Source organism: Bidens hawaiensis, unplaced genomic scaffold, assembly GCF_021521415.1.
Source record: "Bidens hawaiensis isolate Kalapana, Puna unplaced genomic scaffold, B.hawaiensis_p1.1 tig00018651_1, whole genome shotgun sequence".
NCBI lineage: Eukaryota > Viridiplantae > Streptophyta > Magnoliopsida > Asterales > Asteraceae > Bidens > Bidens hawaiensis.
The window spans coordinates 174,068-191,823 of record NW_027492821.1 but is presented as its reverse complement, the minus strand read 5'-3'; the positions used below and the strand labels follow the sequence as shown (position 1 = coordinate 191,823).

Below are 17,756 nucleotides of genomic sequence, written 5' to 3'. Positions count from 1 at the left end.
TTCTTTGTGCAGGCGTGGATGTTGACGCATTCCGGGGTGAACCGCAGGGAAGTATCTCCCCGCCAATGACGGTAGGCTCGGTCAGCCTTCCTGAGGCGTCGACCCAGGCGCCTGCGCCTGCATCCGCTGGTCCAGTTGCTCATTCCTTTGAGCCAACTGTTCCGGCAGTGATGACGTCACCGCCGGCTGTGAGTGCGATTTTTACAGCATCCTTCACAGAGCCGGCGGTTACTGCTGCTGCTTACAAGGCGGCGACCACGGCGGCGACCACAACGGCGACCACGGCGGCTGCCACCATGCCCGCGCCACCGGCACCGATGGTCGGACCATCAGGTACGCGCAGGGCTTCCCGCCGATCTTTGCCACCTTCCCGTCTGCCTGACCTGTTGGATGGATTTCCTTTAGGTTCAGGTGATGGGTTTGGCGGCTATCGGCCTGTCATTGACCCTACAGGTGCGTAGGGTTCCTTTCTTTTTCCCTTGTTTTGTATCATCTTTTCCTTACTGCCTTAGTTTCTTTTGCAGTGTCGGATTCCAATGAAGTGTATGTTCCGCGATGGAACATACGCCGAGGAACAACCCTTCGTACCCCTGTGGAGTGCGTGGACTGGGCTCGCCACGCTGCTCCTCATGGTGCGTTGGGGGAAGCCATGGCTAGCTACCAGGAGGGTAGGCTAACCAATGAGCTTCGGGTTCTCCAAGCCCGGATGCAGCCGCGCATCGAGCTGTTTTGTCGTGAAAACGACAAGTTGAAAGCAGCTCGTGCCAAGGACGTATCTGAGGCGCGTGCTCTTCGGGAGGAGAACCAACAGCTGGCGGCAGCTGCCGCCGACAAGGAGAAGGCCTTCAAGGCCCTCGAGGTTGAAGTTCAGGCGCGACTCGAGGCCCGCTCCAAGGCTGCCCAAGCTGTGAATGAACAGCTTCAGCTGGCCAGGGAGACTGCGCGAAACGCAACCGAGAGGGCTGCCAAGGCTGAAGCCGTTGCTGAGCCTTTGCGTGTGGAGAATGAGGAGCTCAAGGACAAATTAGAGGCTCTCCAACGCGCTCATGATGCCTTGGCAATGGAAGATGCCAAGAAACTCCAGGAAATCCTGGACCAGAGGGGGGTGCTTGACCACACCGAGCGGAAACTTAAGGGCGTCGAAGAGGCTGCCGCAAAGGAAGTTTTACTTGCCAACCTTAACAAGAGCGAAGCCGAACGCGCCCATAACGAAGCTCAAGCTGCCCTCCAATGGCTTCTTCGAGAAGCGTTGCCTCAGGTATGTTTAGCTTTATCTTCTCGCTTTTCTTTTGTAAGAAAAGGTTCTAATACTTGTATTTTTTCTTTGTAGGTTGTGCGTCGGGTCTTTTCAGAGACCTCTTACGATGATGCTATGACCGCAGCCCTCAACGCTTCTCATGAGGATGGGGAAAAGGCCGGCTTCCTGCTTGGTCTAGGGTTTGTTGAGAAAGGCGTCCCGCCTTCCAACTTCCCTTTGTTCGATGTGGATACCGAAGCCATTTATGACCAAGCATTGAACCAATACGCCGCCTTCCCGCATCCAGTGGTGGAGGTGGACGAAGTAGCTGCTGCTGATGATGGGTTAACTGTCCTCAAAGCGTTCCTCGAACCACCCCGTTCTTCTGACGGAGCGGGTCCAAGTGGAAGCGGCCCTGAAGCTTGATCCTGAAGATCCCTTCCCATTGCTAAGAGACTTGTATAGTTTTTTTTTTTTTCTTTTAGGCGGGTAGTTACCCGGCCATTGTAATATATTCTTGAAATATTAATCTTTTTGCGTATAAGATTGTTATTTCCTTCTTTGGGTTCCTTGCTTTATAAACTTATGACTTGCATACTTAGTTTAAATTAGCAATTTTCCAAGTGTTTAGAATAAGAACCTTTGAACGTGGTTGATAATGGGTTAAAGTTTCGCTTCCTCCTTCGTGATTGTGCGGGTAGAACCGTCACTTGCACTTGGTAGGATGGCTAAACTTTAACCTTCATCTGACCTGCGTGTAGGTTTTCCTTTTCGAAATTTCTAAGGCATTAAGATAAGTTAACCTTTGAACGTGGTTGATAATAGGTGTGAAGTTTTGTTTCCTCTTTCGTGATTGTGCGGGTAGAACCGTCACTTGCACTTAGTAGGATGGCAAAACTTTACCCTTATCTGACCTGCGTGTAGGTTTTCCTCATCCTTTGAGGATAAGTTAACCTTTGAACGTGGTTGATAATAGGTGTGAAGTTTTGTTTCCTCTTTCGTGATTGTGCGGGTAGAACCGTCACTTGCACTTAGTAGGGTGGCAAAACTTTACCCTTATCTGACCTGCGTGTAGGTTTTCCTCATCCTTTGAGGATAAGTTAACCTTTGAACGTGGTTGATAATAGGTGTGAAGTTTTGTTTCCTCTTTCGTGATTGTGCGGGTAGAACCGTCACTTGCACTTAGTAGGATGGCAAAACTTTACCCTTATCTGACCTGCGTGTAGGTTTTCCTCATCCTTTGAGGATAAGTTAACCTTTGAACGTGGTTGATAATAGGTGTGAAGTTTTGTTTCCTCTTTCGTGATTGTGCGGGTAGAACCGTCACTTGCACTTAGTAGGGTGGCAAAACTTTACCCTTATCTGACCTGCGTGTAGGTTTTCCTCATCCTTTGAGGATAAGTTAACCTTTGAACGTGGTTGATAATAGGTGTGAAGTTTTGTTTCCTCTTTCGTGATTGTGCGGGTAGAACCGTCACTTGCACTTAGTAGGATGGCAAAACTTTACCCTTATCTGACCTGCGTGTAGGTTTTCCTTATCCTTTTAAGAATTTTGTTTTTGACCATTCGACGCGCGGTTGTCGATAGGTTAGTGTTCAGTTTCCTTTCATGATTCATGCGGATAGACCGGCACTTTCATTTAATGGGAGAATTGAACTTTTCCTTCAACTGACCTGCGTGAAGGTTTGCCACGTTATTGGGTTCGTGCGGGTAGGACCGCCTTCCCACGCAACGACTTCACGTAATGTGAATGCCGTCACCAGTGTTGCATAGTTTAACCGTTCGACGCGCGGTTGCGTGAAGGTTTGTCACGTTTTTTGGGTTCGTGCGGGTAGGACCGCCTTCCCATGCAATGACTTCACGTAATTATGTTTTTGACCTGCGTGTAGGTTTACCCTTATCTGACCTGCGTGTAGGTTTTCCTTATCCTTTTAAGAATTTTGTTTTTGACCATTCGACGCGCGGTTGTCGATAGGTTAGTGTTCAGTTTCCTTTCATGATTCATGCGGATAGACCGGCACTTTCATTTAATGGGAGAATTGAACTTTTCCTTCAACTGACCTGCGTGAAGGTTTGCCACGTTATTGGGTTCGTGCGGGTAGGACCGCCTTCCCACGCAACGACTTCACGTAATGTGAATGCCGTCACCAGTGTTGCATAGTTTAACCGTTCGACGCGCGGTTGCGTGAAGGTTTGTCACGTTTTTTGGGTTCGTGCGGGTAGGACCGCCTTCCCATGCAATGACTTCACGTAATTATGCGGTGAAAACCGGCATATTAGTGTTCAGAAAAGTATTAAATGTAAAATCATCAGCTTCGATGTTCTTAAAAGAGAATCATTTCCATTAGAAGTGGCTCTTGGCCTTTTCTTTACAAATTGGAATTGATTTACATGCAAACTGTGTAAATGAGCTCCCTTCCATGTTGGGATGGGAGCGCCATCGAGCCGATACGCACCTGGTTCGGGATCTCGTTCTTTACGCAGCATGTAGTCTCAATGTTGAAGCTGGAATTTTTATTCGTTTTCCCCAGCTGGGGTTCTACACGCATCCGCCTGCTCAGCCTTTATTGCGCCACGAGGTGCGCGAGCGTCCCATCTCTGACAAATGCTTCGACCATGTCTTTTACATCTATGCATTCTTCAGTGTTGTGGCCCTTTGTCTTGTGAAAGTCACAGTATTTGCTCCGATCAGCATCGTGACGATGTCGGATTATCGGAGGTTTTGGCCACGGGAGCTCTTCAGTGGCGAATATCTCAGTGACGCTTTTGGTGAGTGGCGTCCATCTGGAGTTTCGGTGCGGCTGTACATTATCCCTTCCGCCCACTCGATGTTGCAAGCCGGATGAGGTGTCAAAGTTTACCCTTGACTGCCAAATGCCTAGCTTTCGCTTTTTATTTAGTCTGGCGGTGAGGACGTTGTCCTCTCTCGTCTTCTGAGTGTAGAGGTTTGTGCTCTGTGGGAGATCTCTACCCAGTTGCTTCTCTGTTTCCGCATAGCGTTTTGCTGCTGTCATGATGCCATCCCATGTGGATGGCATGCCATCTTTACCCGTTAGGGTGCGGATGAGCTCTGGGTCATGTGCGCCCTGGATGAAGGCAGCGCGAACAAGATCTTCGCTGATATTGCCCAAACTTAGCTTCTTTGAGTTGAAGCGAGTGATGAAGTTTGGCAGAGATTCATCTTCCTCTCGTATGCATTTGAGGATTGTCCATTGCTCCTCGGTATACTTCCGTTGCTGGCTGAAGTGTTGGCTAAACTTCTGCTGGAAGTCTGCCCAGTCGTAGATGTGGTTGACCGGTAGGCGATCAAACCAAGCTCTAGCAGCCCCCACCAGCGTCATTTGGAACATGTAACACCACGTGGGTTCCGTCCAATTGCTGACGGTTGCCCCCGCTATGAACCTGTTCAAATGATCGTCTGGATCAGATATACCGTCATATGTGCCTATGTTGGGCATTTGTTTGGCACTCTTTGGGGCGATTGCTTCAGCAATGTCCCTTGCAAATTTGGACGTTCCTGCATTTGCAACGTTTGGTCTGAACGTTTTAGAGAAGTCTCGTGGACTTCCACCTGTGCTTTTTGGTTTGAAGGCTTGTCCAAAATGCCTTTTCGGTTGGGATTCCGTTTCCTTACGCTTCCCTTTTGCCCTATGGCGAGGGTTCGCGTCGGAGTCGGATTCCTCCGAGTCATCCTCCCAGTACTCGAATTCGTCGGCCTGTTGCACGGAACGCAAGCGTTCGTCCAACTCAGCCTGGAATTCCTTTTGTCGTGCCTCCGCCCATGCCTTAACTTCATCGAGAGTCTGGCGGGGGAGTCTTCGTTTCTTAAACTGGGTATCGGTGGATCCCAGTAGGCGATCATTTACTGCACTTGCCCCAGCTTTGGTAAGTGGGGTAGTGTTCGTAAAATTTACTTCACTTGCCCCGGCTTCGGTAGCCGAGGTAGTGTTCGTAAAAACTGTGTTGCCGGTATTCCCCCTAGTAGCTGGGGTTGTGGTTACCGGAATTTCTCTAACCATCTTTGTAGAAGTTTGAAAAAACTGGAGAAAAATAAAGTTCTAGCTTTATGCACGGATGACGCCAATGAAGAAACACTAACCGGACCCCGGACAGATTACTGGTAACCTGGGGGTTGGAGAGATGTTTCCCACGAGGGGTTAGACCCTTGGAAGATGGTTCTTCTGATAACCTGCAAAACAGACACCGTGAGCTCGTCACTGAGAAGGGGGGGGTTCCTCCTTGTGACCACCCTCCGGCGTGAGAATCAGACTAGATTGCTCTTTAAATATAAAAGTATATTAAGAGATTGCTAGAGCAGATATCAGGTATAATATGATGATAATGTAGTAAGGTATGATAAGATGAGATGGTCATACCATTTGGGGTATTTATAGCCGAAGGTAGGTTTCCAAGGAGGTATGGCCGGCTGCAACAGTGTTCCTGTTCATCAACAGTAGCCTACGCACGTGCCCTGCTGGTAGTTGGTGGGTAGGCAGCGGCTGATAGTGACCAGGCCTGCTGTATACTATTCCCTTTCCACCAACTGCCGGCTACGCACGTGGTATGACAGTAGTTGGTGAGTAGGCAGCGGCTAATAGTGATACAGTACAGGAGCATGCTGCTCGCCATACTGTATCAGTGAGCTGTCGTATCTCTGATCAGATCTTTCGCCCATACCTCGTCAGGTACAGTAAAAGATCCTTCAGTATACAGACTGGCTTATTTGGGCGGGAGTATTCCCCCTCCCGCCTCTGTGCGGGATTGCTCCCGGCTTTGCTCATTCCTTCAGGTGACACTGAATGATCGAGAGCTAAGTACCTTGTGCGTGTAGCCATGCTGCGCGGGTGGCCTTCCCTCATGGCTTGTATCCGAGGATGCGGGAACAGGCGGAGTCCTTCACCATGGGAGGCATTTCCTGCGGGAACAGCTTGCGTACTGCGCGTAAGGACGTCACGTCTCTGAGCATGGTTGGTCCTGCGGATCCAGTTGGTCTCTGCGCAGACGTCCCTGTTTAAGGTGAGTCTTGCGGGCCCAACTGGGCTCTGCTGGGACCTACCTCTTCAAAGGCAAAAAAGTTTTTGGTCCTTAGGTTTGAGTAATGTGTTGGGTTTAAACAACTTAATTTCTATATGAGCTTACTTGGTTATAATTTGGGTTGGGTAAAAAACTTGTGTATAAAAATATGATTAAACATATAAAAAATGAGACTAGAACCTATAACCTTTTAGTTGAGGGTAACACTTCTTTGTCACTAGACTAAACTAGTGGTTATGTAATTAATTTTAAACACTAATATACATATTGTTTTAATAAAAATACATTTAATTTAAAAAAAATTGGGCTTAGCGGGATGTCGGGCCTGTGGCCGTTGACCATCCTATCATACCTTATGGCCGACCTTGATTTTCTGTTAAGTTTAAGGTTATTTAAGTCATTTTACACATAGCCACCAAACTATTAAATGACTTTACTAATTTACATAAACAGTCCTTATGTATAAAATGACTTAAATACCCCTAAACTATAACATAATAGTTTGACAAAGTTAGCGTCAGGGGATGAAATGGTTAATACGAGGTGCAAACGAGTCCGAGTCGCTTGTGAGCTACTTGAGCTTAGATCAATAAAATGCTCAATATAAGCCGAGCTCTTTCGAGTTCAAGCCTCAAATGAAGCTCATTTAGCTATTGAGCCTTGTTATATTTAGGGTGTGCCTATTTTTAGACTTCTATGTATTAGTTATACATTGTATTACTTAGCTCGCCGAGCCCGAGCCTCTAATTAAGCTCGTTTAGTTACACTGCAATACTTAGCTCAAGACTTTTGTATCTTTAAGGTTGATCTCTTTTGGACTAATATGCATTAATTTTACTCTGCATTACTGATCTCGAAATGAACTTTGGTTCTTCCTAGATACTACACGAGCTCGAGCCGAACTTAGACTCGTATAAAATTTCCCTATATAAGTGTGTGTGTGTGTATTTATATATAAATGATTAAAAACGTATATAAATGAAGTAATGAAAAAGCAAACGAGGCAAGTAAGAACTCTAGTAAGTCAAAACGAGCTCGGCGTGTTTACACGTTTAATTTCAAATGTCGAGGTTGAAATGTCAAAAGATTTATTTCTAGACCGAAAATGTGAAATAGACAAAATCACGGGACCAAAATAATAATATTCTCAACCCAATAAAATCTCACCCTCTGGACATTGTTCTTCACTGCGTCTCTTCGTCAACATCCATTTCTCACTACAAACTTATTATTATATTATTATTATCTTCTGCAAGCGTCATGGGTACGCCAATTCCACTACCATTTCAGTTTATCTTCTTTATGATCATCATCTAACAAACTCTGTTTATTTATTAATTAATATTTTTGTTATTTATATGTTGTTCAGGCAAGATCAAGATCGGAATCAACGGTATATACCAGATCTAACACGCTTTACACTTCCGTACACTTTAGTTTCACTTGGTATAATTTAATTTAACCTAATATCTAGGGTTTGGAAGAATCGGTCGATTGGTGGCTAGAGTAGCTTTGCAGAGAGACGATGTTGAACTTGTTGCTGTTAATGATCCATTCATCTCTGTTGAATACATGGTTTGTAATTGTAACTTACTATTTTTTATTATTTTAATTAATATGTTTTGAATATTAATCAGTCGTTTATAATTGCTGCTTCAGTAACCGTTGGATCTGATAGTTTATGCTGATTTTGACTGTTGACTGGGATTATAATAATATTAATCTGTAGTTTAAAATTAGAGGTGCACAAACTGGTTCGGTTTGGTCAATAAAAGTCAAAACCGGTTTTGGTGGAGAAAATTACAAACCGTTCTGAACCTACGGTTTCAATCGGTTTCAAACCGTTTTGGTTTTGGTTCGATTAACCGGTTTATTTGTCCACCTCTACAGTGCAAACGAGCTCGACTAGGCTCGAGCTCGGCTCGTTTAACTTACACAGAGCTCGAGCTCGGCTCGTTTCGAGCTCTATTTTCAAAGCTAGAGCTCGGCTCGTGACTAGATTTTGAAGCTCGAGCTCGACTCGTTTACCATTTATATAATTATAACTATTTTTATATATTTTTTTCTAGTATAATTTCATGTATAAATTAGTATATATTATTTAGTTATTTTTATTTTTTCAAAACATTATATATGTTAATTAATAATTATTAAATATATATTTTTTAATATTATATATTAAATATGTATTTTTAAGAATTGTATAAGTGACAGGCTCTTGTAGGCTCGCGATCCGGCTCGAGCTCGATAAGTGAAGCTCGGGCTCGTTTATTAAACGAGCTTACATTTAGGGCTCGCGCTCGATTAAGCTTGACTCAATCGAGCTTTTCAACGAGCCGATCTCGAGTAGCTCGCGAACAGCTAGGCTCGTTTGCACCCCTACCTCTAATAAAAATTGCTTTAGTAACAGTTGGATCTGATAGTTTATGGTGTTTTTTAGTTTGACACTGTCTTTTGACTATGATTATTAATTTATTATATATTTTTTTTGCAGACTTATATGTTTAAGTATGACAGTGTTCATGGTCCGTGGAAGCACCATGAGCTTAAAGTCAAGGATGACAAAACCCTGCTTTTTGGTGAGAAACCGGTGACTGTTTTCGGTTCCAGGTGCATACTTTACACATCTAGTTTATGTTATAGTATTGTTTTTACAATTTGGGAGGTGTTTGTTGAATGATTGTGTTTTCTGATCATTGAAGGAACCCGGAAGAGATCCCGTGGGGCAACACCGGAGCCGAATATGTTGTGGAATCCACCGGAGTTTTTACCGACAAGGACAAAGCCGCCGCTCATCTTAAGGTGAAGTATTGTATTATTTGAAGGTTTAGTAAAAGTTTATGAAGTGAAGTTAATATGAAATCGTATAAAAAAATGATATTGAGAATTTAGCTAACCGGGAATTAGTTTACATCAATATAGTTAATTGTCTACATAATTAGATTTGTTAACGATTTAGTTACTTTTTTTTTGTAATTGATCACATAATTAAAGTAGTCAAATTTATAAAAGACAATTTTGCCCTTTGAAACTCTTAAAAATTAATGTAAAAAAATAACCGCGTTCACAAATGCATTATAGTATAGTATAGATATGTATTTTATTTGATGAGTTGTAGATTAACAATGTCGATTTAATATGCTTATAACTATCTTAAGGTGTTATAGTAAGGGTAGAAGATGGATTGATTTTGTAATTTCTCATAATAGCTATAGAATTGGATATTTGGATGTGTGCTTGAATTAGTTAAAACTGTTTATAGTGTTGGGATATATAAGATCAAAATAAATTAACTTAATATTTTAGTAAATAAAGTTCTTATACCTTTGGTTTACACATATGTTTAGGCTGGTGCTAAGAAGGTTGTCATCTCTGCCCCGAGTAAGGATGCACCCATGTTCGTTGTCGGTGTGAACGAGAAGGAATACACGCCTGACCTTCACATCGTTTCCAATGCCAGCTGTACCACCAACTGCCTCGCCCCTCTCGCCAAGGTTCGCGTTCATTAATCATTATTTAATCCAATGTTTTGTTTCTTAATATTCGATTCCGTTTATTCAATTTTATTTGTGCGATGCAGGTTATAAATGACAGGTTTGGCATTGTTGAGGGTCTTATGACCACTGTGCACTCCATCACCGGTACTTTTTCTAATTAACGTTATATTGTTTACCCATGACCGTGATAATGTAGTTTTGTGACGCTTTATTGTTTATTTATGATACAGCTACACAGAAGACTGTTGATGGACCGTCAGCTAAGGACTGGAGAGGTGGAAGGGCTGCTTCATTCAACATCATTCCTAGCAGCACCGGCGCTGCCAAGGTATTCATGAATTCAAGTTTTAAATGCTGTTAATTTTTAACAAACTATAACGGGTTTATGCAATATAGGCTGTTGGAAAAGTGCTCCCACAATTGAACGGGAAGTTGACCGGGATGTCATTCCGAGTCCCAACTGTTGATGTATCCGTTGTTGATCTGACCGTGCGGTTGGAGAAGTCTGCCACCTATGATGAAATCAAAGCTGCTATCAAGTAAGTAATCATGTGCTAAAATTAGGTGTAACATGTGGAGAAAATCCTGAGGCTCGACTTGTTTTTGAGTTCTTTCTGTAAAGCTCAAGCTTGGCTCGTGGGTCATTTCTTCAAGCTCGAGCTCGGCCAGTTTATTATTTATTAACTAAGTTAATACATATTTAATTATTTTTATATATACGTTTCACAATATGCTTCGGGTTGCAGAGAGGAATCTGAAGGAAAACTGAAGGGAATCTTGGGTTACACTGATGAGGATCTCGTGTCCACAGACTTTGTGGGAGACAGCAGGTAAGATTCCTTTAAACATTTGACTTCCATTTGTTTGTTGCGTATAAAAGTATAAAGAATATAGGTGAGAACTTATGGTGTTACAGGTCTAGCATATTTGATGCAAAGGCTGGAATTGCTTTGAACAAAAACTTTGTGAAGCTTGTGTCGTGGTACGATAACGAGTGGGGTTACAGGTATTTATTCTTTTTGTTTCCACATAAATTTTGGGTTTTCTGAAGATACTGGTATCTTATTATTATTATTTTTATGCAGTTCCCGTGTGGTTGATCTGATCGTTCACATGGCATCTGTGGCTAAGTAAATTTACCGGGATATCGTCTGTAATAAGATGCTGCTGGGTAAGGGCAAATAAGGTGTTTTGATCCTACCTATGTTAAGGGTTTTGAATGAACAAAATGTTGGTGAAATGTTTTTCTTGGATTTTATGTTGTTTTGCGAGGGATGTATTCTGAAGTGGATCTCTTCTGTTTTATGTTTTCTATACTGCATCTTGAGACATTTGCGCCAAATCTTAGTCTGGTCAATGGGTAGGAGTATCCATCTGGTTACTAATAAATTATAGTTGGTCAATAGTTTCTGGTTTGAGCATGTTTCACAATGGATTTGTGGGTTTGTTGTGAAGGGGTGCAAATAAATGGTTGGTTTCAACCAAATAGGTTTACCTCAAAGCAAGTTGATAAGTTTGATATTCAAACGGTTTGGTTGGCGGTTTGATAAATTCTGTGAGTTGCTGTTTTAACGTCTGGTGTGATTTAAAATGAGCGGTAGTGTTTTTCTCTATTATGATGTTTTGTCATCGTCTTGAAAACCAGACTGGCTGGTTGGGAACGGGTGAGTTGGGTGACGACTCAACCGTTTGTATGGTTTAAAGGACTGAGTTAAGTGTGTGCCAAAGTTTTGTTTTTCGGATTGGTAGTTGAAACAAGAACCAGGTTTAACCGGATAGGTTCAAGGGTCTTGGATCAGGTTAAATCTTTGCCTAAAGAGATCTGTTTAGATGACAAGATGGAGTTATTGAACGTTTCTTGCATTGATCTAGGATAACTTTAAATATAAATTAAAAAAGAAGAAACAAAATGCATGACTGTTTTCACTTACAAGTCTTAAACCGAAATGTATATTTAAACTATGTACAAATACATTATAGTCTTCGCCTAATCTTATTGGGGGTAGAATAAGACTTGTCTTTTAAAACTGTAAGGGTTTAAGTTTCATAGTTATAAAAAAAATTGTGTAATTTATAAGTTGAGTTAGTGTGTTACTTGTGGCTTTAAAAAAATTTCTTAAAAAGTTATATTCTCTGAGAAATTAAACTTGGTGGATGTGGAGCATTAGAGCAAAACTATTTCTCTCTCATGTGTTACGTAGCTAGTGTTGTAAAAATCGTTAGTCGGTAGTTGAGCGGTTAAGTGGTGATTAGCGATTAATTGAGATTAATTGGATCAGACTTTAATGTATATGTTTTAGTTTTATACACACGTTTTTATATGTAAATTTTAGTTTTCTACATACACAAACATATTTTGGCCAGAAATTGACTGGAATCTCGCTGAAAACTGCTAGTTTTCACTGGAATTTTGCAAGAAACCGTTGATTTTGGTTGGAGTCTCGGCGAAAACCGCTGATTTTAGCCGGATTTGACTGTTGACCGATTAATTAGCTGACTAGCCCAAAATTAATCAGTGAAGTGTAGACTAGCAATTAATCGATGTTTAGTCGGGATTTTTGTAACACTGAATGCAATGCAGCTATACAATGTGGATATAATACCAGGACCAATCATGATTCCTTTTGATGGGCCAACATATTTATCTCTTCACAACTATATCCAAGAATCAAGGACCACCTTTGCAGCCAAGGATATGTTAGGTTGGGATTGGGTGCAAGCAAATCTAATTTCGTGACTACTCTTTGTTTGCTAGTAATTTGTCCAACATGAAAAAAATAATAATAAACTACTACTGTTTTTAAATATAAGACTATGTGTAGTGGAGGATCTATAAAATGAGGCGTTTTGTGTCATATGGCGCTCGGTCAGCAAATAGTGGGTTTTTGTTTTATGGGTGTAGTGGTGTTGTAGCCCAACATATATATATATATATATATATATATATATATATATTCAACACACAAAATAATATAATAATATCCTTAGTACAATCATCGGACAAAAAACAACCCCCGCTCCATTTATCGCCTGGGAAGCAGTGTCACCCAAAAAATCGCCCCAAAAGTGGCCATTTGTCGTCCCACTACGGATACCCTAATAATAATTTAAAGATGTGTGAAATAAAAATGTATTTATGGTTGTGCACAATAATTTTTTATGGTATATAAATGAATTAAATTCTAATTAATTTTACCCTTTTACTGTTTTAACTTCTTTAAATGACCAACGGTTGTTTAGTGCTGTCAAAAACTCATATTAAGTTAAAAACAACTTCTTATTATCTACACAAAATGAAACTTAAAAAAATAATAATAACGTTTGAATTAAAATGTGAGCAAATATTCCGGGAGTAGGTTTCTGAATTATGTTGGATAACTTCATCTAACAATATTCTTTGCATTTTCATGTTCAAAGAGTTAGTGGCTGTTTCAAATACAAGAGCAAGTTCATCCTCACCACCCCACACCCGCCGTCTTGAGGGTGACACGGTTGCCAGTTATTATATTATAAATCAAATGGTCAGTTTCATATTACATATATAGAAACCAAATACTTGCATTTATTTATTTTTTACTCAAATTGTATGTTATGTGCATTTTAGTGCTTAATATGATTTCTGGTTTGATGATAATATTTTTATTGTAAAGTTGAAATGCGTTTAATTTTTAAATTTTATTCTTTACCTGTTTGGTTAGCAAAAAATAGTTGAAACCGAAACCATAAATGATAACATATTCGGTTGAATAATGTAAATATTTAGAATGGGGCCGAAGATTATTGGATGGCAACGGGTCGGGTTTAGGTATTCCCAAACCCATACGCGATTATGAAAGCCCGTCCCAAACCCGTTGGGGTTTTAATCGGGTAATTACCCTTCGGGTTTTCAATCGGGTTTGACAAAATGTAACTAACTGATTACAAATAAAGATTACAATAAAAATAAAATGTCTCAAAAATTTGTCATAAACAAGTTCAACAAACAGTACATTATAAATATTTAAAGTATAAAAAAAGTTATGTTGGGTATATAATCTAATAACTGGATGAATGGGTTAATGTTATCAGGTAATCGGGTATATTACAAATCCAAAACCCGTCCCCACCCTAATGGGTCGGGTTTCGGGTTTTCCCATCGTGTTCGGGTCATCAAAATGTAGTCACCAAATTGTTGTTTTATAGACACGCTTAATGTAGTATTTACGTTGTTCGGTTTGATGGTTGAAGCTAGTTCATCATCAATTCTTTATATAGTTTACGAGTCCATAGATGATAAAAATGAATTCTAAATCACCGGTCCAGATGGAGCTTGAAGCCGTGTTCGTTAACACAATGCGAGGTTCATGTTTTTCTGAAATAAGTTTTGATGATCTTCCATTAGACTTTGAGGTAAATGACTATACACTAGCATATATTACGTTACCAATATGCATGTTTAAGTATGCAACTGATTTTATTGATATTGTTTCTTCATTGAAAGCTACATAAGTGTAAGCTAGAGGATCAACGACATGATAAAGGCGGCGCCAAGACTGTTGACGAAGTACTTCCAGTCGAGATTAATAATAACAAGGATGTTTCTCCTATCACAACCGGACATAAAGAAGGTAAATGTGATACAAGATCAAGATTCGACACGAGTAAATACACCGAGCTTCAAAACAGTGAGGAACTTATATTTGAGAAATGGCGCGAGTAGAAGTTGATTAATTCAGGTGGTTTATTGCTTTGTGGAAATGTGTTCAGCAAGTAGATTTGCTCCAGATGGTTAATATTATTACATTAGTGTTCATAATGTTAATACAAGCATTTTGGTATTATTAGGTGGTAATAACATTACATTTTTTATTCTTTAAATGCTAAATGTAACTCCTAGGGGTGTGCGTGGTGCGGTTCGGTGTGGTTTTAGGCCAAAACCAAAACGAAAACCAAAACTTCGGTTTTTGGAGTTTTTGAAACCGTTCAGTTTTGTTTTTTCCGGTTTCGGTTTTGGTTTTTTTGGTTTTTTCCATTTGAGCTTGAAAATTTTAGGCCGAAAAAAAAGTTAGCAAAATATAATGAATTTAGGTATAAATAATTTTGTTAATTGTAAAATAATAGACTATTATACATTTGATCAAAAATATTGGAGTTACATATATATATATATATATATATATATATATATATATAATTCTTGTAAATCACTTAATATACAATATAAGAAAAAACAAAAATGTAGAAATTCAGTTCGGTTTGGTTTTTCGATTTTTTTTACATGCAAAACCAAAACCAAACCGTTAGTGCAGTTTTTACAATAACATAAAACCAAATAGTCAGCTTTTGTTTCGGTTTGAATTTTTCAATTCCAGATCGGTTTTTAGAAAATTGGATTTTTCAATTTCAGATAGGTTTGCATATTAAATTAACTACATTAGGTTATTTGGCTTAAACTGTTTTGTTGGAGTCCTTTCTAAGAGAAAGGAGCTCTCCAAAAATAGGCGAAAGAATAGTTCGCTTTGTGCTCATTGCATAGCTGCATGCTTTCTTCACGTGTAGCTGGGCTGCTTATATACCCACTTACTTACTTTCCAGTCCTGTCACCGGCCGATGTGGGACAAACCCAGCTGACTTGTGTAGTTGTGTTGTTTTACTTCAGTTTTAAGTTCAAGTTTATTTTGTTTAATCCTGTTACTATAATCTTTTAATCCTTATCTTTGTTAATTATTAATAGTGACATGATGACATGTGTCCAGAAGATTAATAATCTTGGATATCTCAAGATATAGTAATGTAGAACATCCACACTTTTGCTTATATTTCCGGCTTGAAACACGAGTCTAGTTGTCACGTAATCCAATAGAAGTTAAGAGTTAACATGTTAAATCATGTACAACTTATTACATATAGTCTGTTTGTACTTTGTGTAACGGATTTGTAAACGGTTCACAAGTTGAAATTCGATCACCAAGATGTTCATGTTCCCTCAATGGATACTTGATTCAGTCATGAGCAACCAGCTCACATTCACAACACTGTCTCATCTTTGGTCAAACAGATACAAGAGTTATCATAACTTTATTTACTTAGCACATTTTTGCATGTAATTAGGCTGATTGGCCTAACAGATACACTACTATAGGATGCATCACTTCAGGGCCGTGTGGGATGGGGAGGCAGGGAGGTTGACCGACTTCGGCCTGATCATAATGGAGGCCCAAAATTTTTTAATTTTATTTATATATATATAAGTTAGATTATTTTGCTACAATATTTATGTTTTGTTTATTGAAACTACAATTATCTTCATATCATATATTTTTTTTGTATGGTTTATCGTATTTTTAATTTGCTTAACATCCGAATTTATACTCCCCTTAGGCCAAATTCTTTTAGTAATTCTCAAAGACAGCCTAAATTCTTTTAACAATTCTCAAAGACAGTCATGCATCACTTGAGTAAAGGTTGAACTGTGATTTGTTGGAGTCCTTTCAAGAAGAAAGGAACTCTTCAAAAATAGGCGTATATGCTATTTAAGCGCAACATGCACACGGTATTCTTTAGTAAAAGGCGAAAGAATAGTTCGCTTTGTGCTCATTGCATAGCTGCGTGCTTTAACCCATGTAGCTAAGCTGCATATATACACTGTTCCACACTTTCATTCTCATTTAACCAGCCGATGTGGGACGATAAACTCTGGTTCTCTTTAAATTGCTAACATCTTAATCTTTCGGTCCTTATTAATGACCAAGATCAAAGAACAATAGATGGGAAAACGTTGAGTGGTTTCGTGATTCCTAAAAAGAAGAAAAAAGAAGAAGCTATATCGAAAACTTTACAATATCATGATACATGTAGTCAGTGTGACGAACAAAATGATGTCCACTAAGACACTAACACAGACACAAAGGTCAATCTTGCGTGGTTGTTTACTAAATGGGATTGAACATATATTAATTTTCTCAATCATCTTGCTCCGACACCACATGGATTCTCAGTACCGTATGTCCATATCGCCAGAGTTTATGTTAGAGATATGGATATTCCAAGATCATGTAAATGGAAACCATTTCAGGTCCGAGATTATGCAAACGAAGTAATGGTCAATGGGCAGAATGCAATATAGTGTAACGTGATGTTATATATTATGATACAATAAAACAAAATATGATATGATACAACATAACATGAACATAACATGTACAACATCATAACACAACACAATGCAATATAGCATACCACAGGAATGAGTTGGTTCTATACGATCATAAGCTTAAACCGAACCTATAACTGATGTTCGGGTTTTTGGATTTTCATAATAGTTTGATTTCAGTTAGTGAAACAGATGGTGCCAACACTTTAAATGTCTGTGAATTAAAGCTAATTTTAATTAATGAATACAATTATATTTTTGGTCAATAAATATTAGCATTCTTTTTAAATTAATGAAGATAGAATAAACAACATCTAATACGTTATTTATGTATATATAAGAAGATTTGAAGAAAACTATTATATTATAATAATTGGCCAAATTTTTAACAAATCAACTAAATCTGGGCTTTCAGATAGTGATCACTTGTATAAAATCAAGATGCCATTTAGTGAACGGGCCCAACATAACGGCCCAAACTACTTGAGGGAAGATTGTAACCTCGATAGTGTTAGTGGGTGGGTACTGTGTAGAGGTAGAGGTAGAGGTGTACGAAACCGGTTTTTTTAACAAATCGAACCGGTTTAAGCATAGAACTAGCCAGCCTGACATATACCGGTTTGGATCGGTTTAAAACTGGTTTTAATTGGTTTGGGACCGGGTTGAGAATATAACCGGTTTGAGAATCTAACCGGTTCAGTTCGGTTTCTGGTTAACCGGTTCTGAAAGGTTTTTTTGTACACCTCTAGGTAGAGGTGCATAATCAAAACGGGTTCATGGGATCCAACCCGGTTTCTAAATCGAACATATGCATCTTTTAAAATTTGGTTTGAAAACAGTAAAAATAAATCAAGCC

General features: G+C 39.7%; 2 protein-coding genes and 1 non-coding gene across 3 annotated transcripts in view; 1 reads left to right on the top strand and 2 right to left on the bottom strand.

The window, feature by feature from the left end:
* The window catches only part of LOC143556573 (nucleolar protein 56-like), a 191,625-nt gene that overhangs the window by 34,145 nt on the left and 139,724 nt on the right, over nucleotides 1-17,756 (bottom strand). The window lies entirely within an intron of this gene.
* LOC143556571 (glyceraldehyde-3-phosphate dehydrogenase, cytosolic-like) lies at nucleotides 7,512-11,080 on the top strand. Its single transcript, XM_077045856.1, has 12 exons — nucleotides 7,512-7,535; nucleotides 7,641-7,664; nucleotides 7,746-7,846; nucleotides 8,766-8,881; nucleotides 8,974-9,073; nucleotides 9,619-9,765; nucleotides 9,852-9,912; nucleotides 9,999-10,096; nucleotides 10,165-10,307; nucleotides 10,515-10,598; nucleotides 10,685-10,774; nucleotides 10,854-11,080. Exons 1-12 carry the CDS (start codon nucleotides 7,532-7,534, stop codon nucleotides 10,900-10,902), a joined length of 1,017 nt encoding a protein of 338 aa, XP_076901971.1. The 5' UTR covers nucleotides 7,512-7,531; the 3' UTR covers nucleotides 10,903-11,080.
* Nucleotides 16,233-16,355, bottom strand: LOC143556596 (U5 spliceosomal RNA). Its single transcript, XR_013139396.1, has one exon. It is a non-coding gene; the product is annotated as a U5 spliceosomal RNA (small nuclear RNA).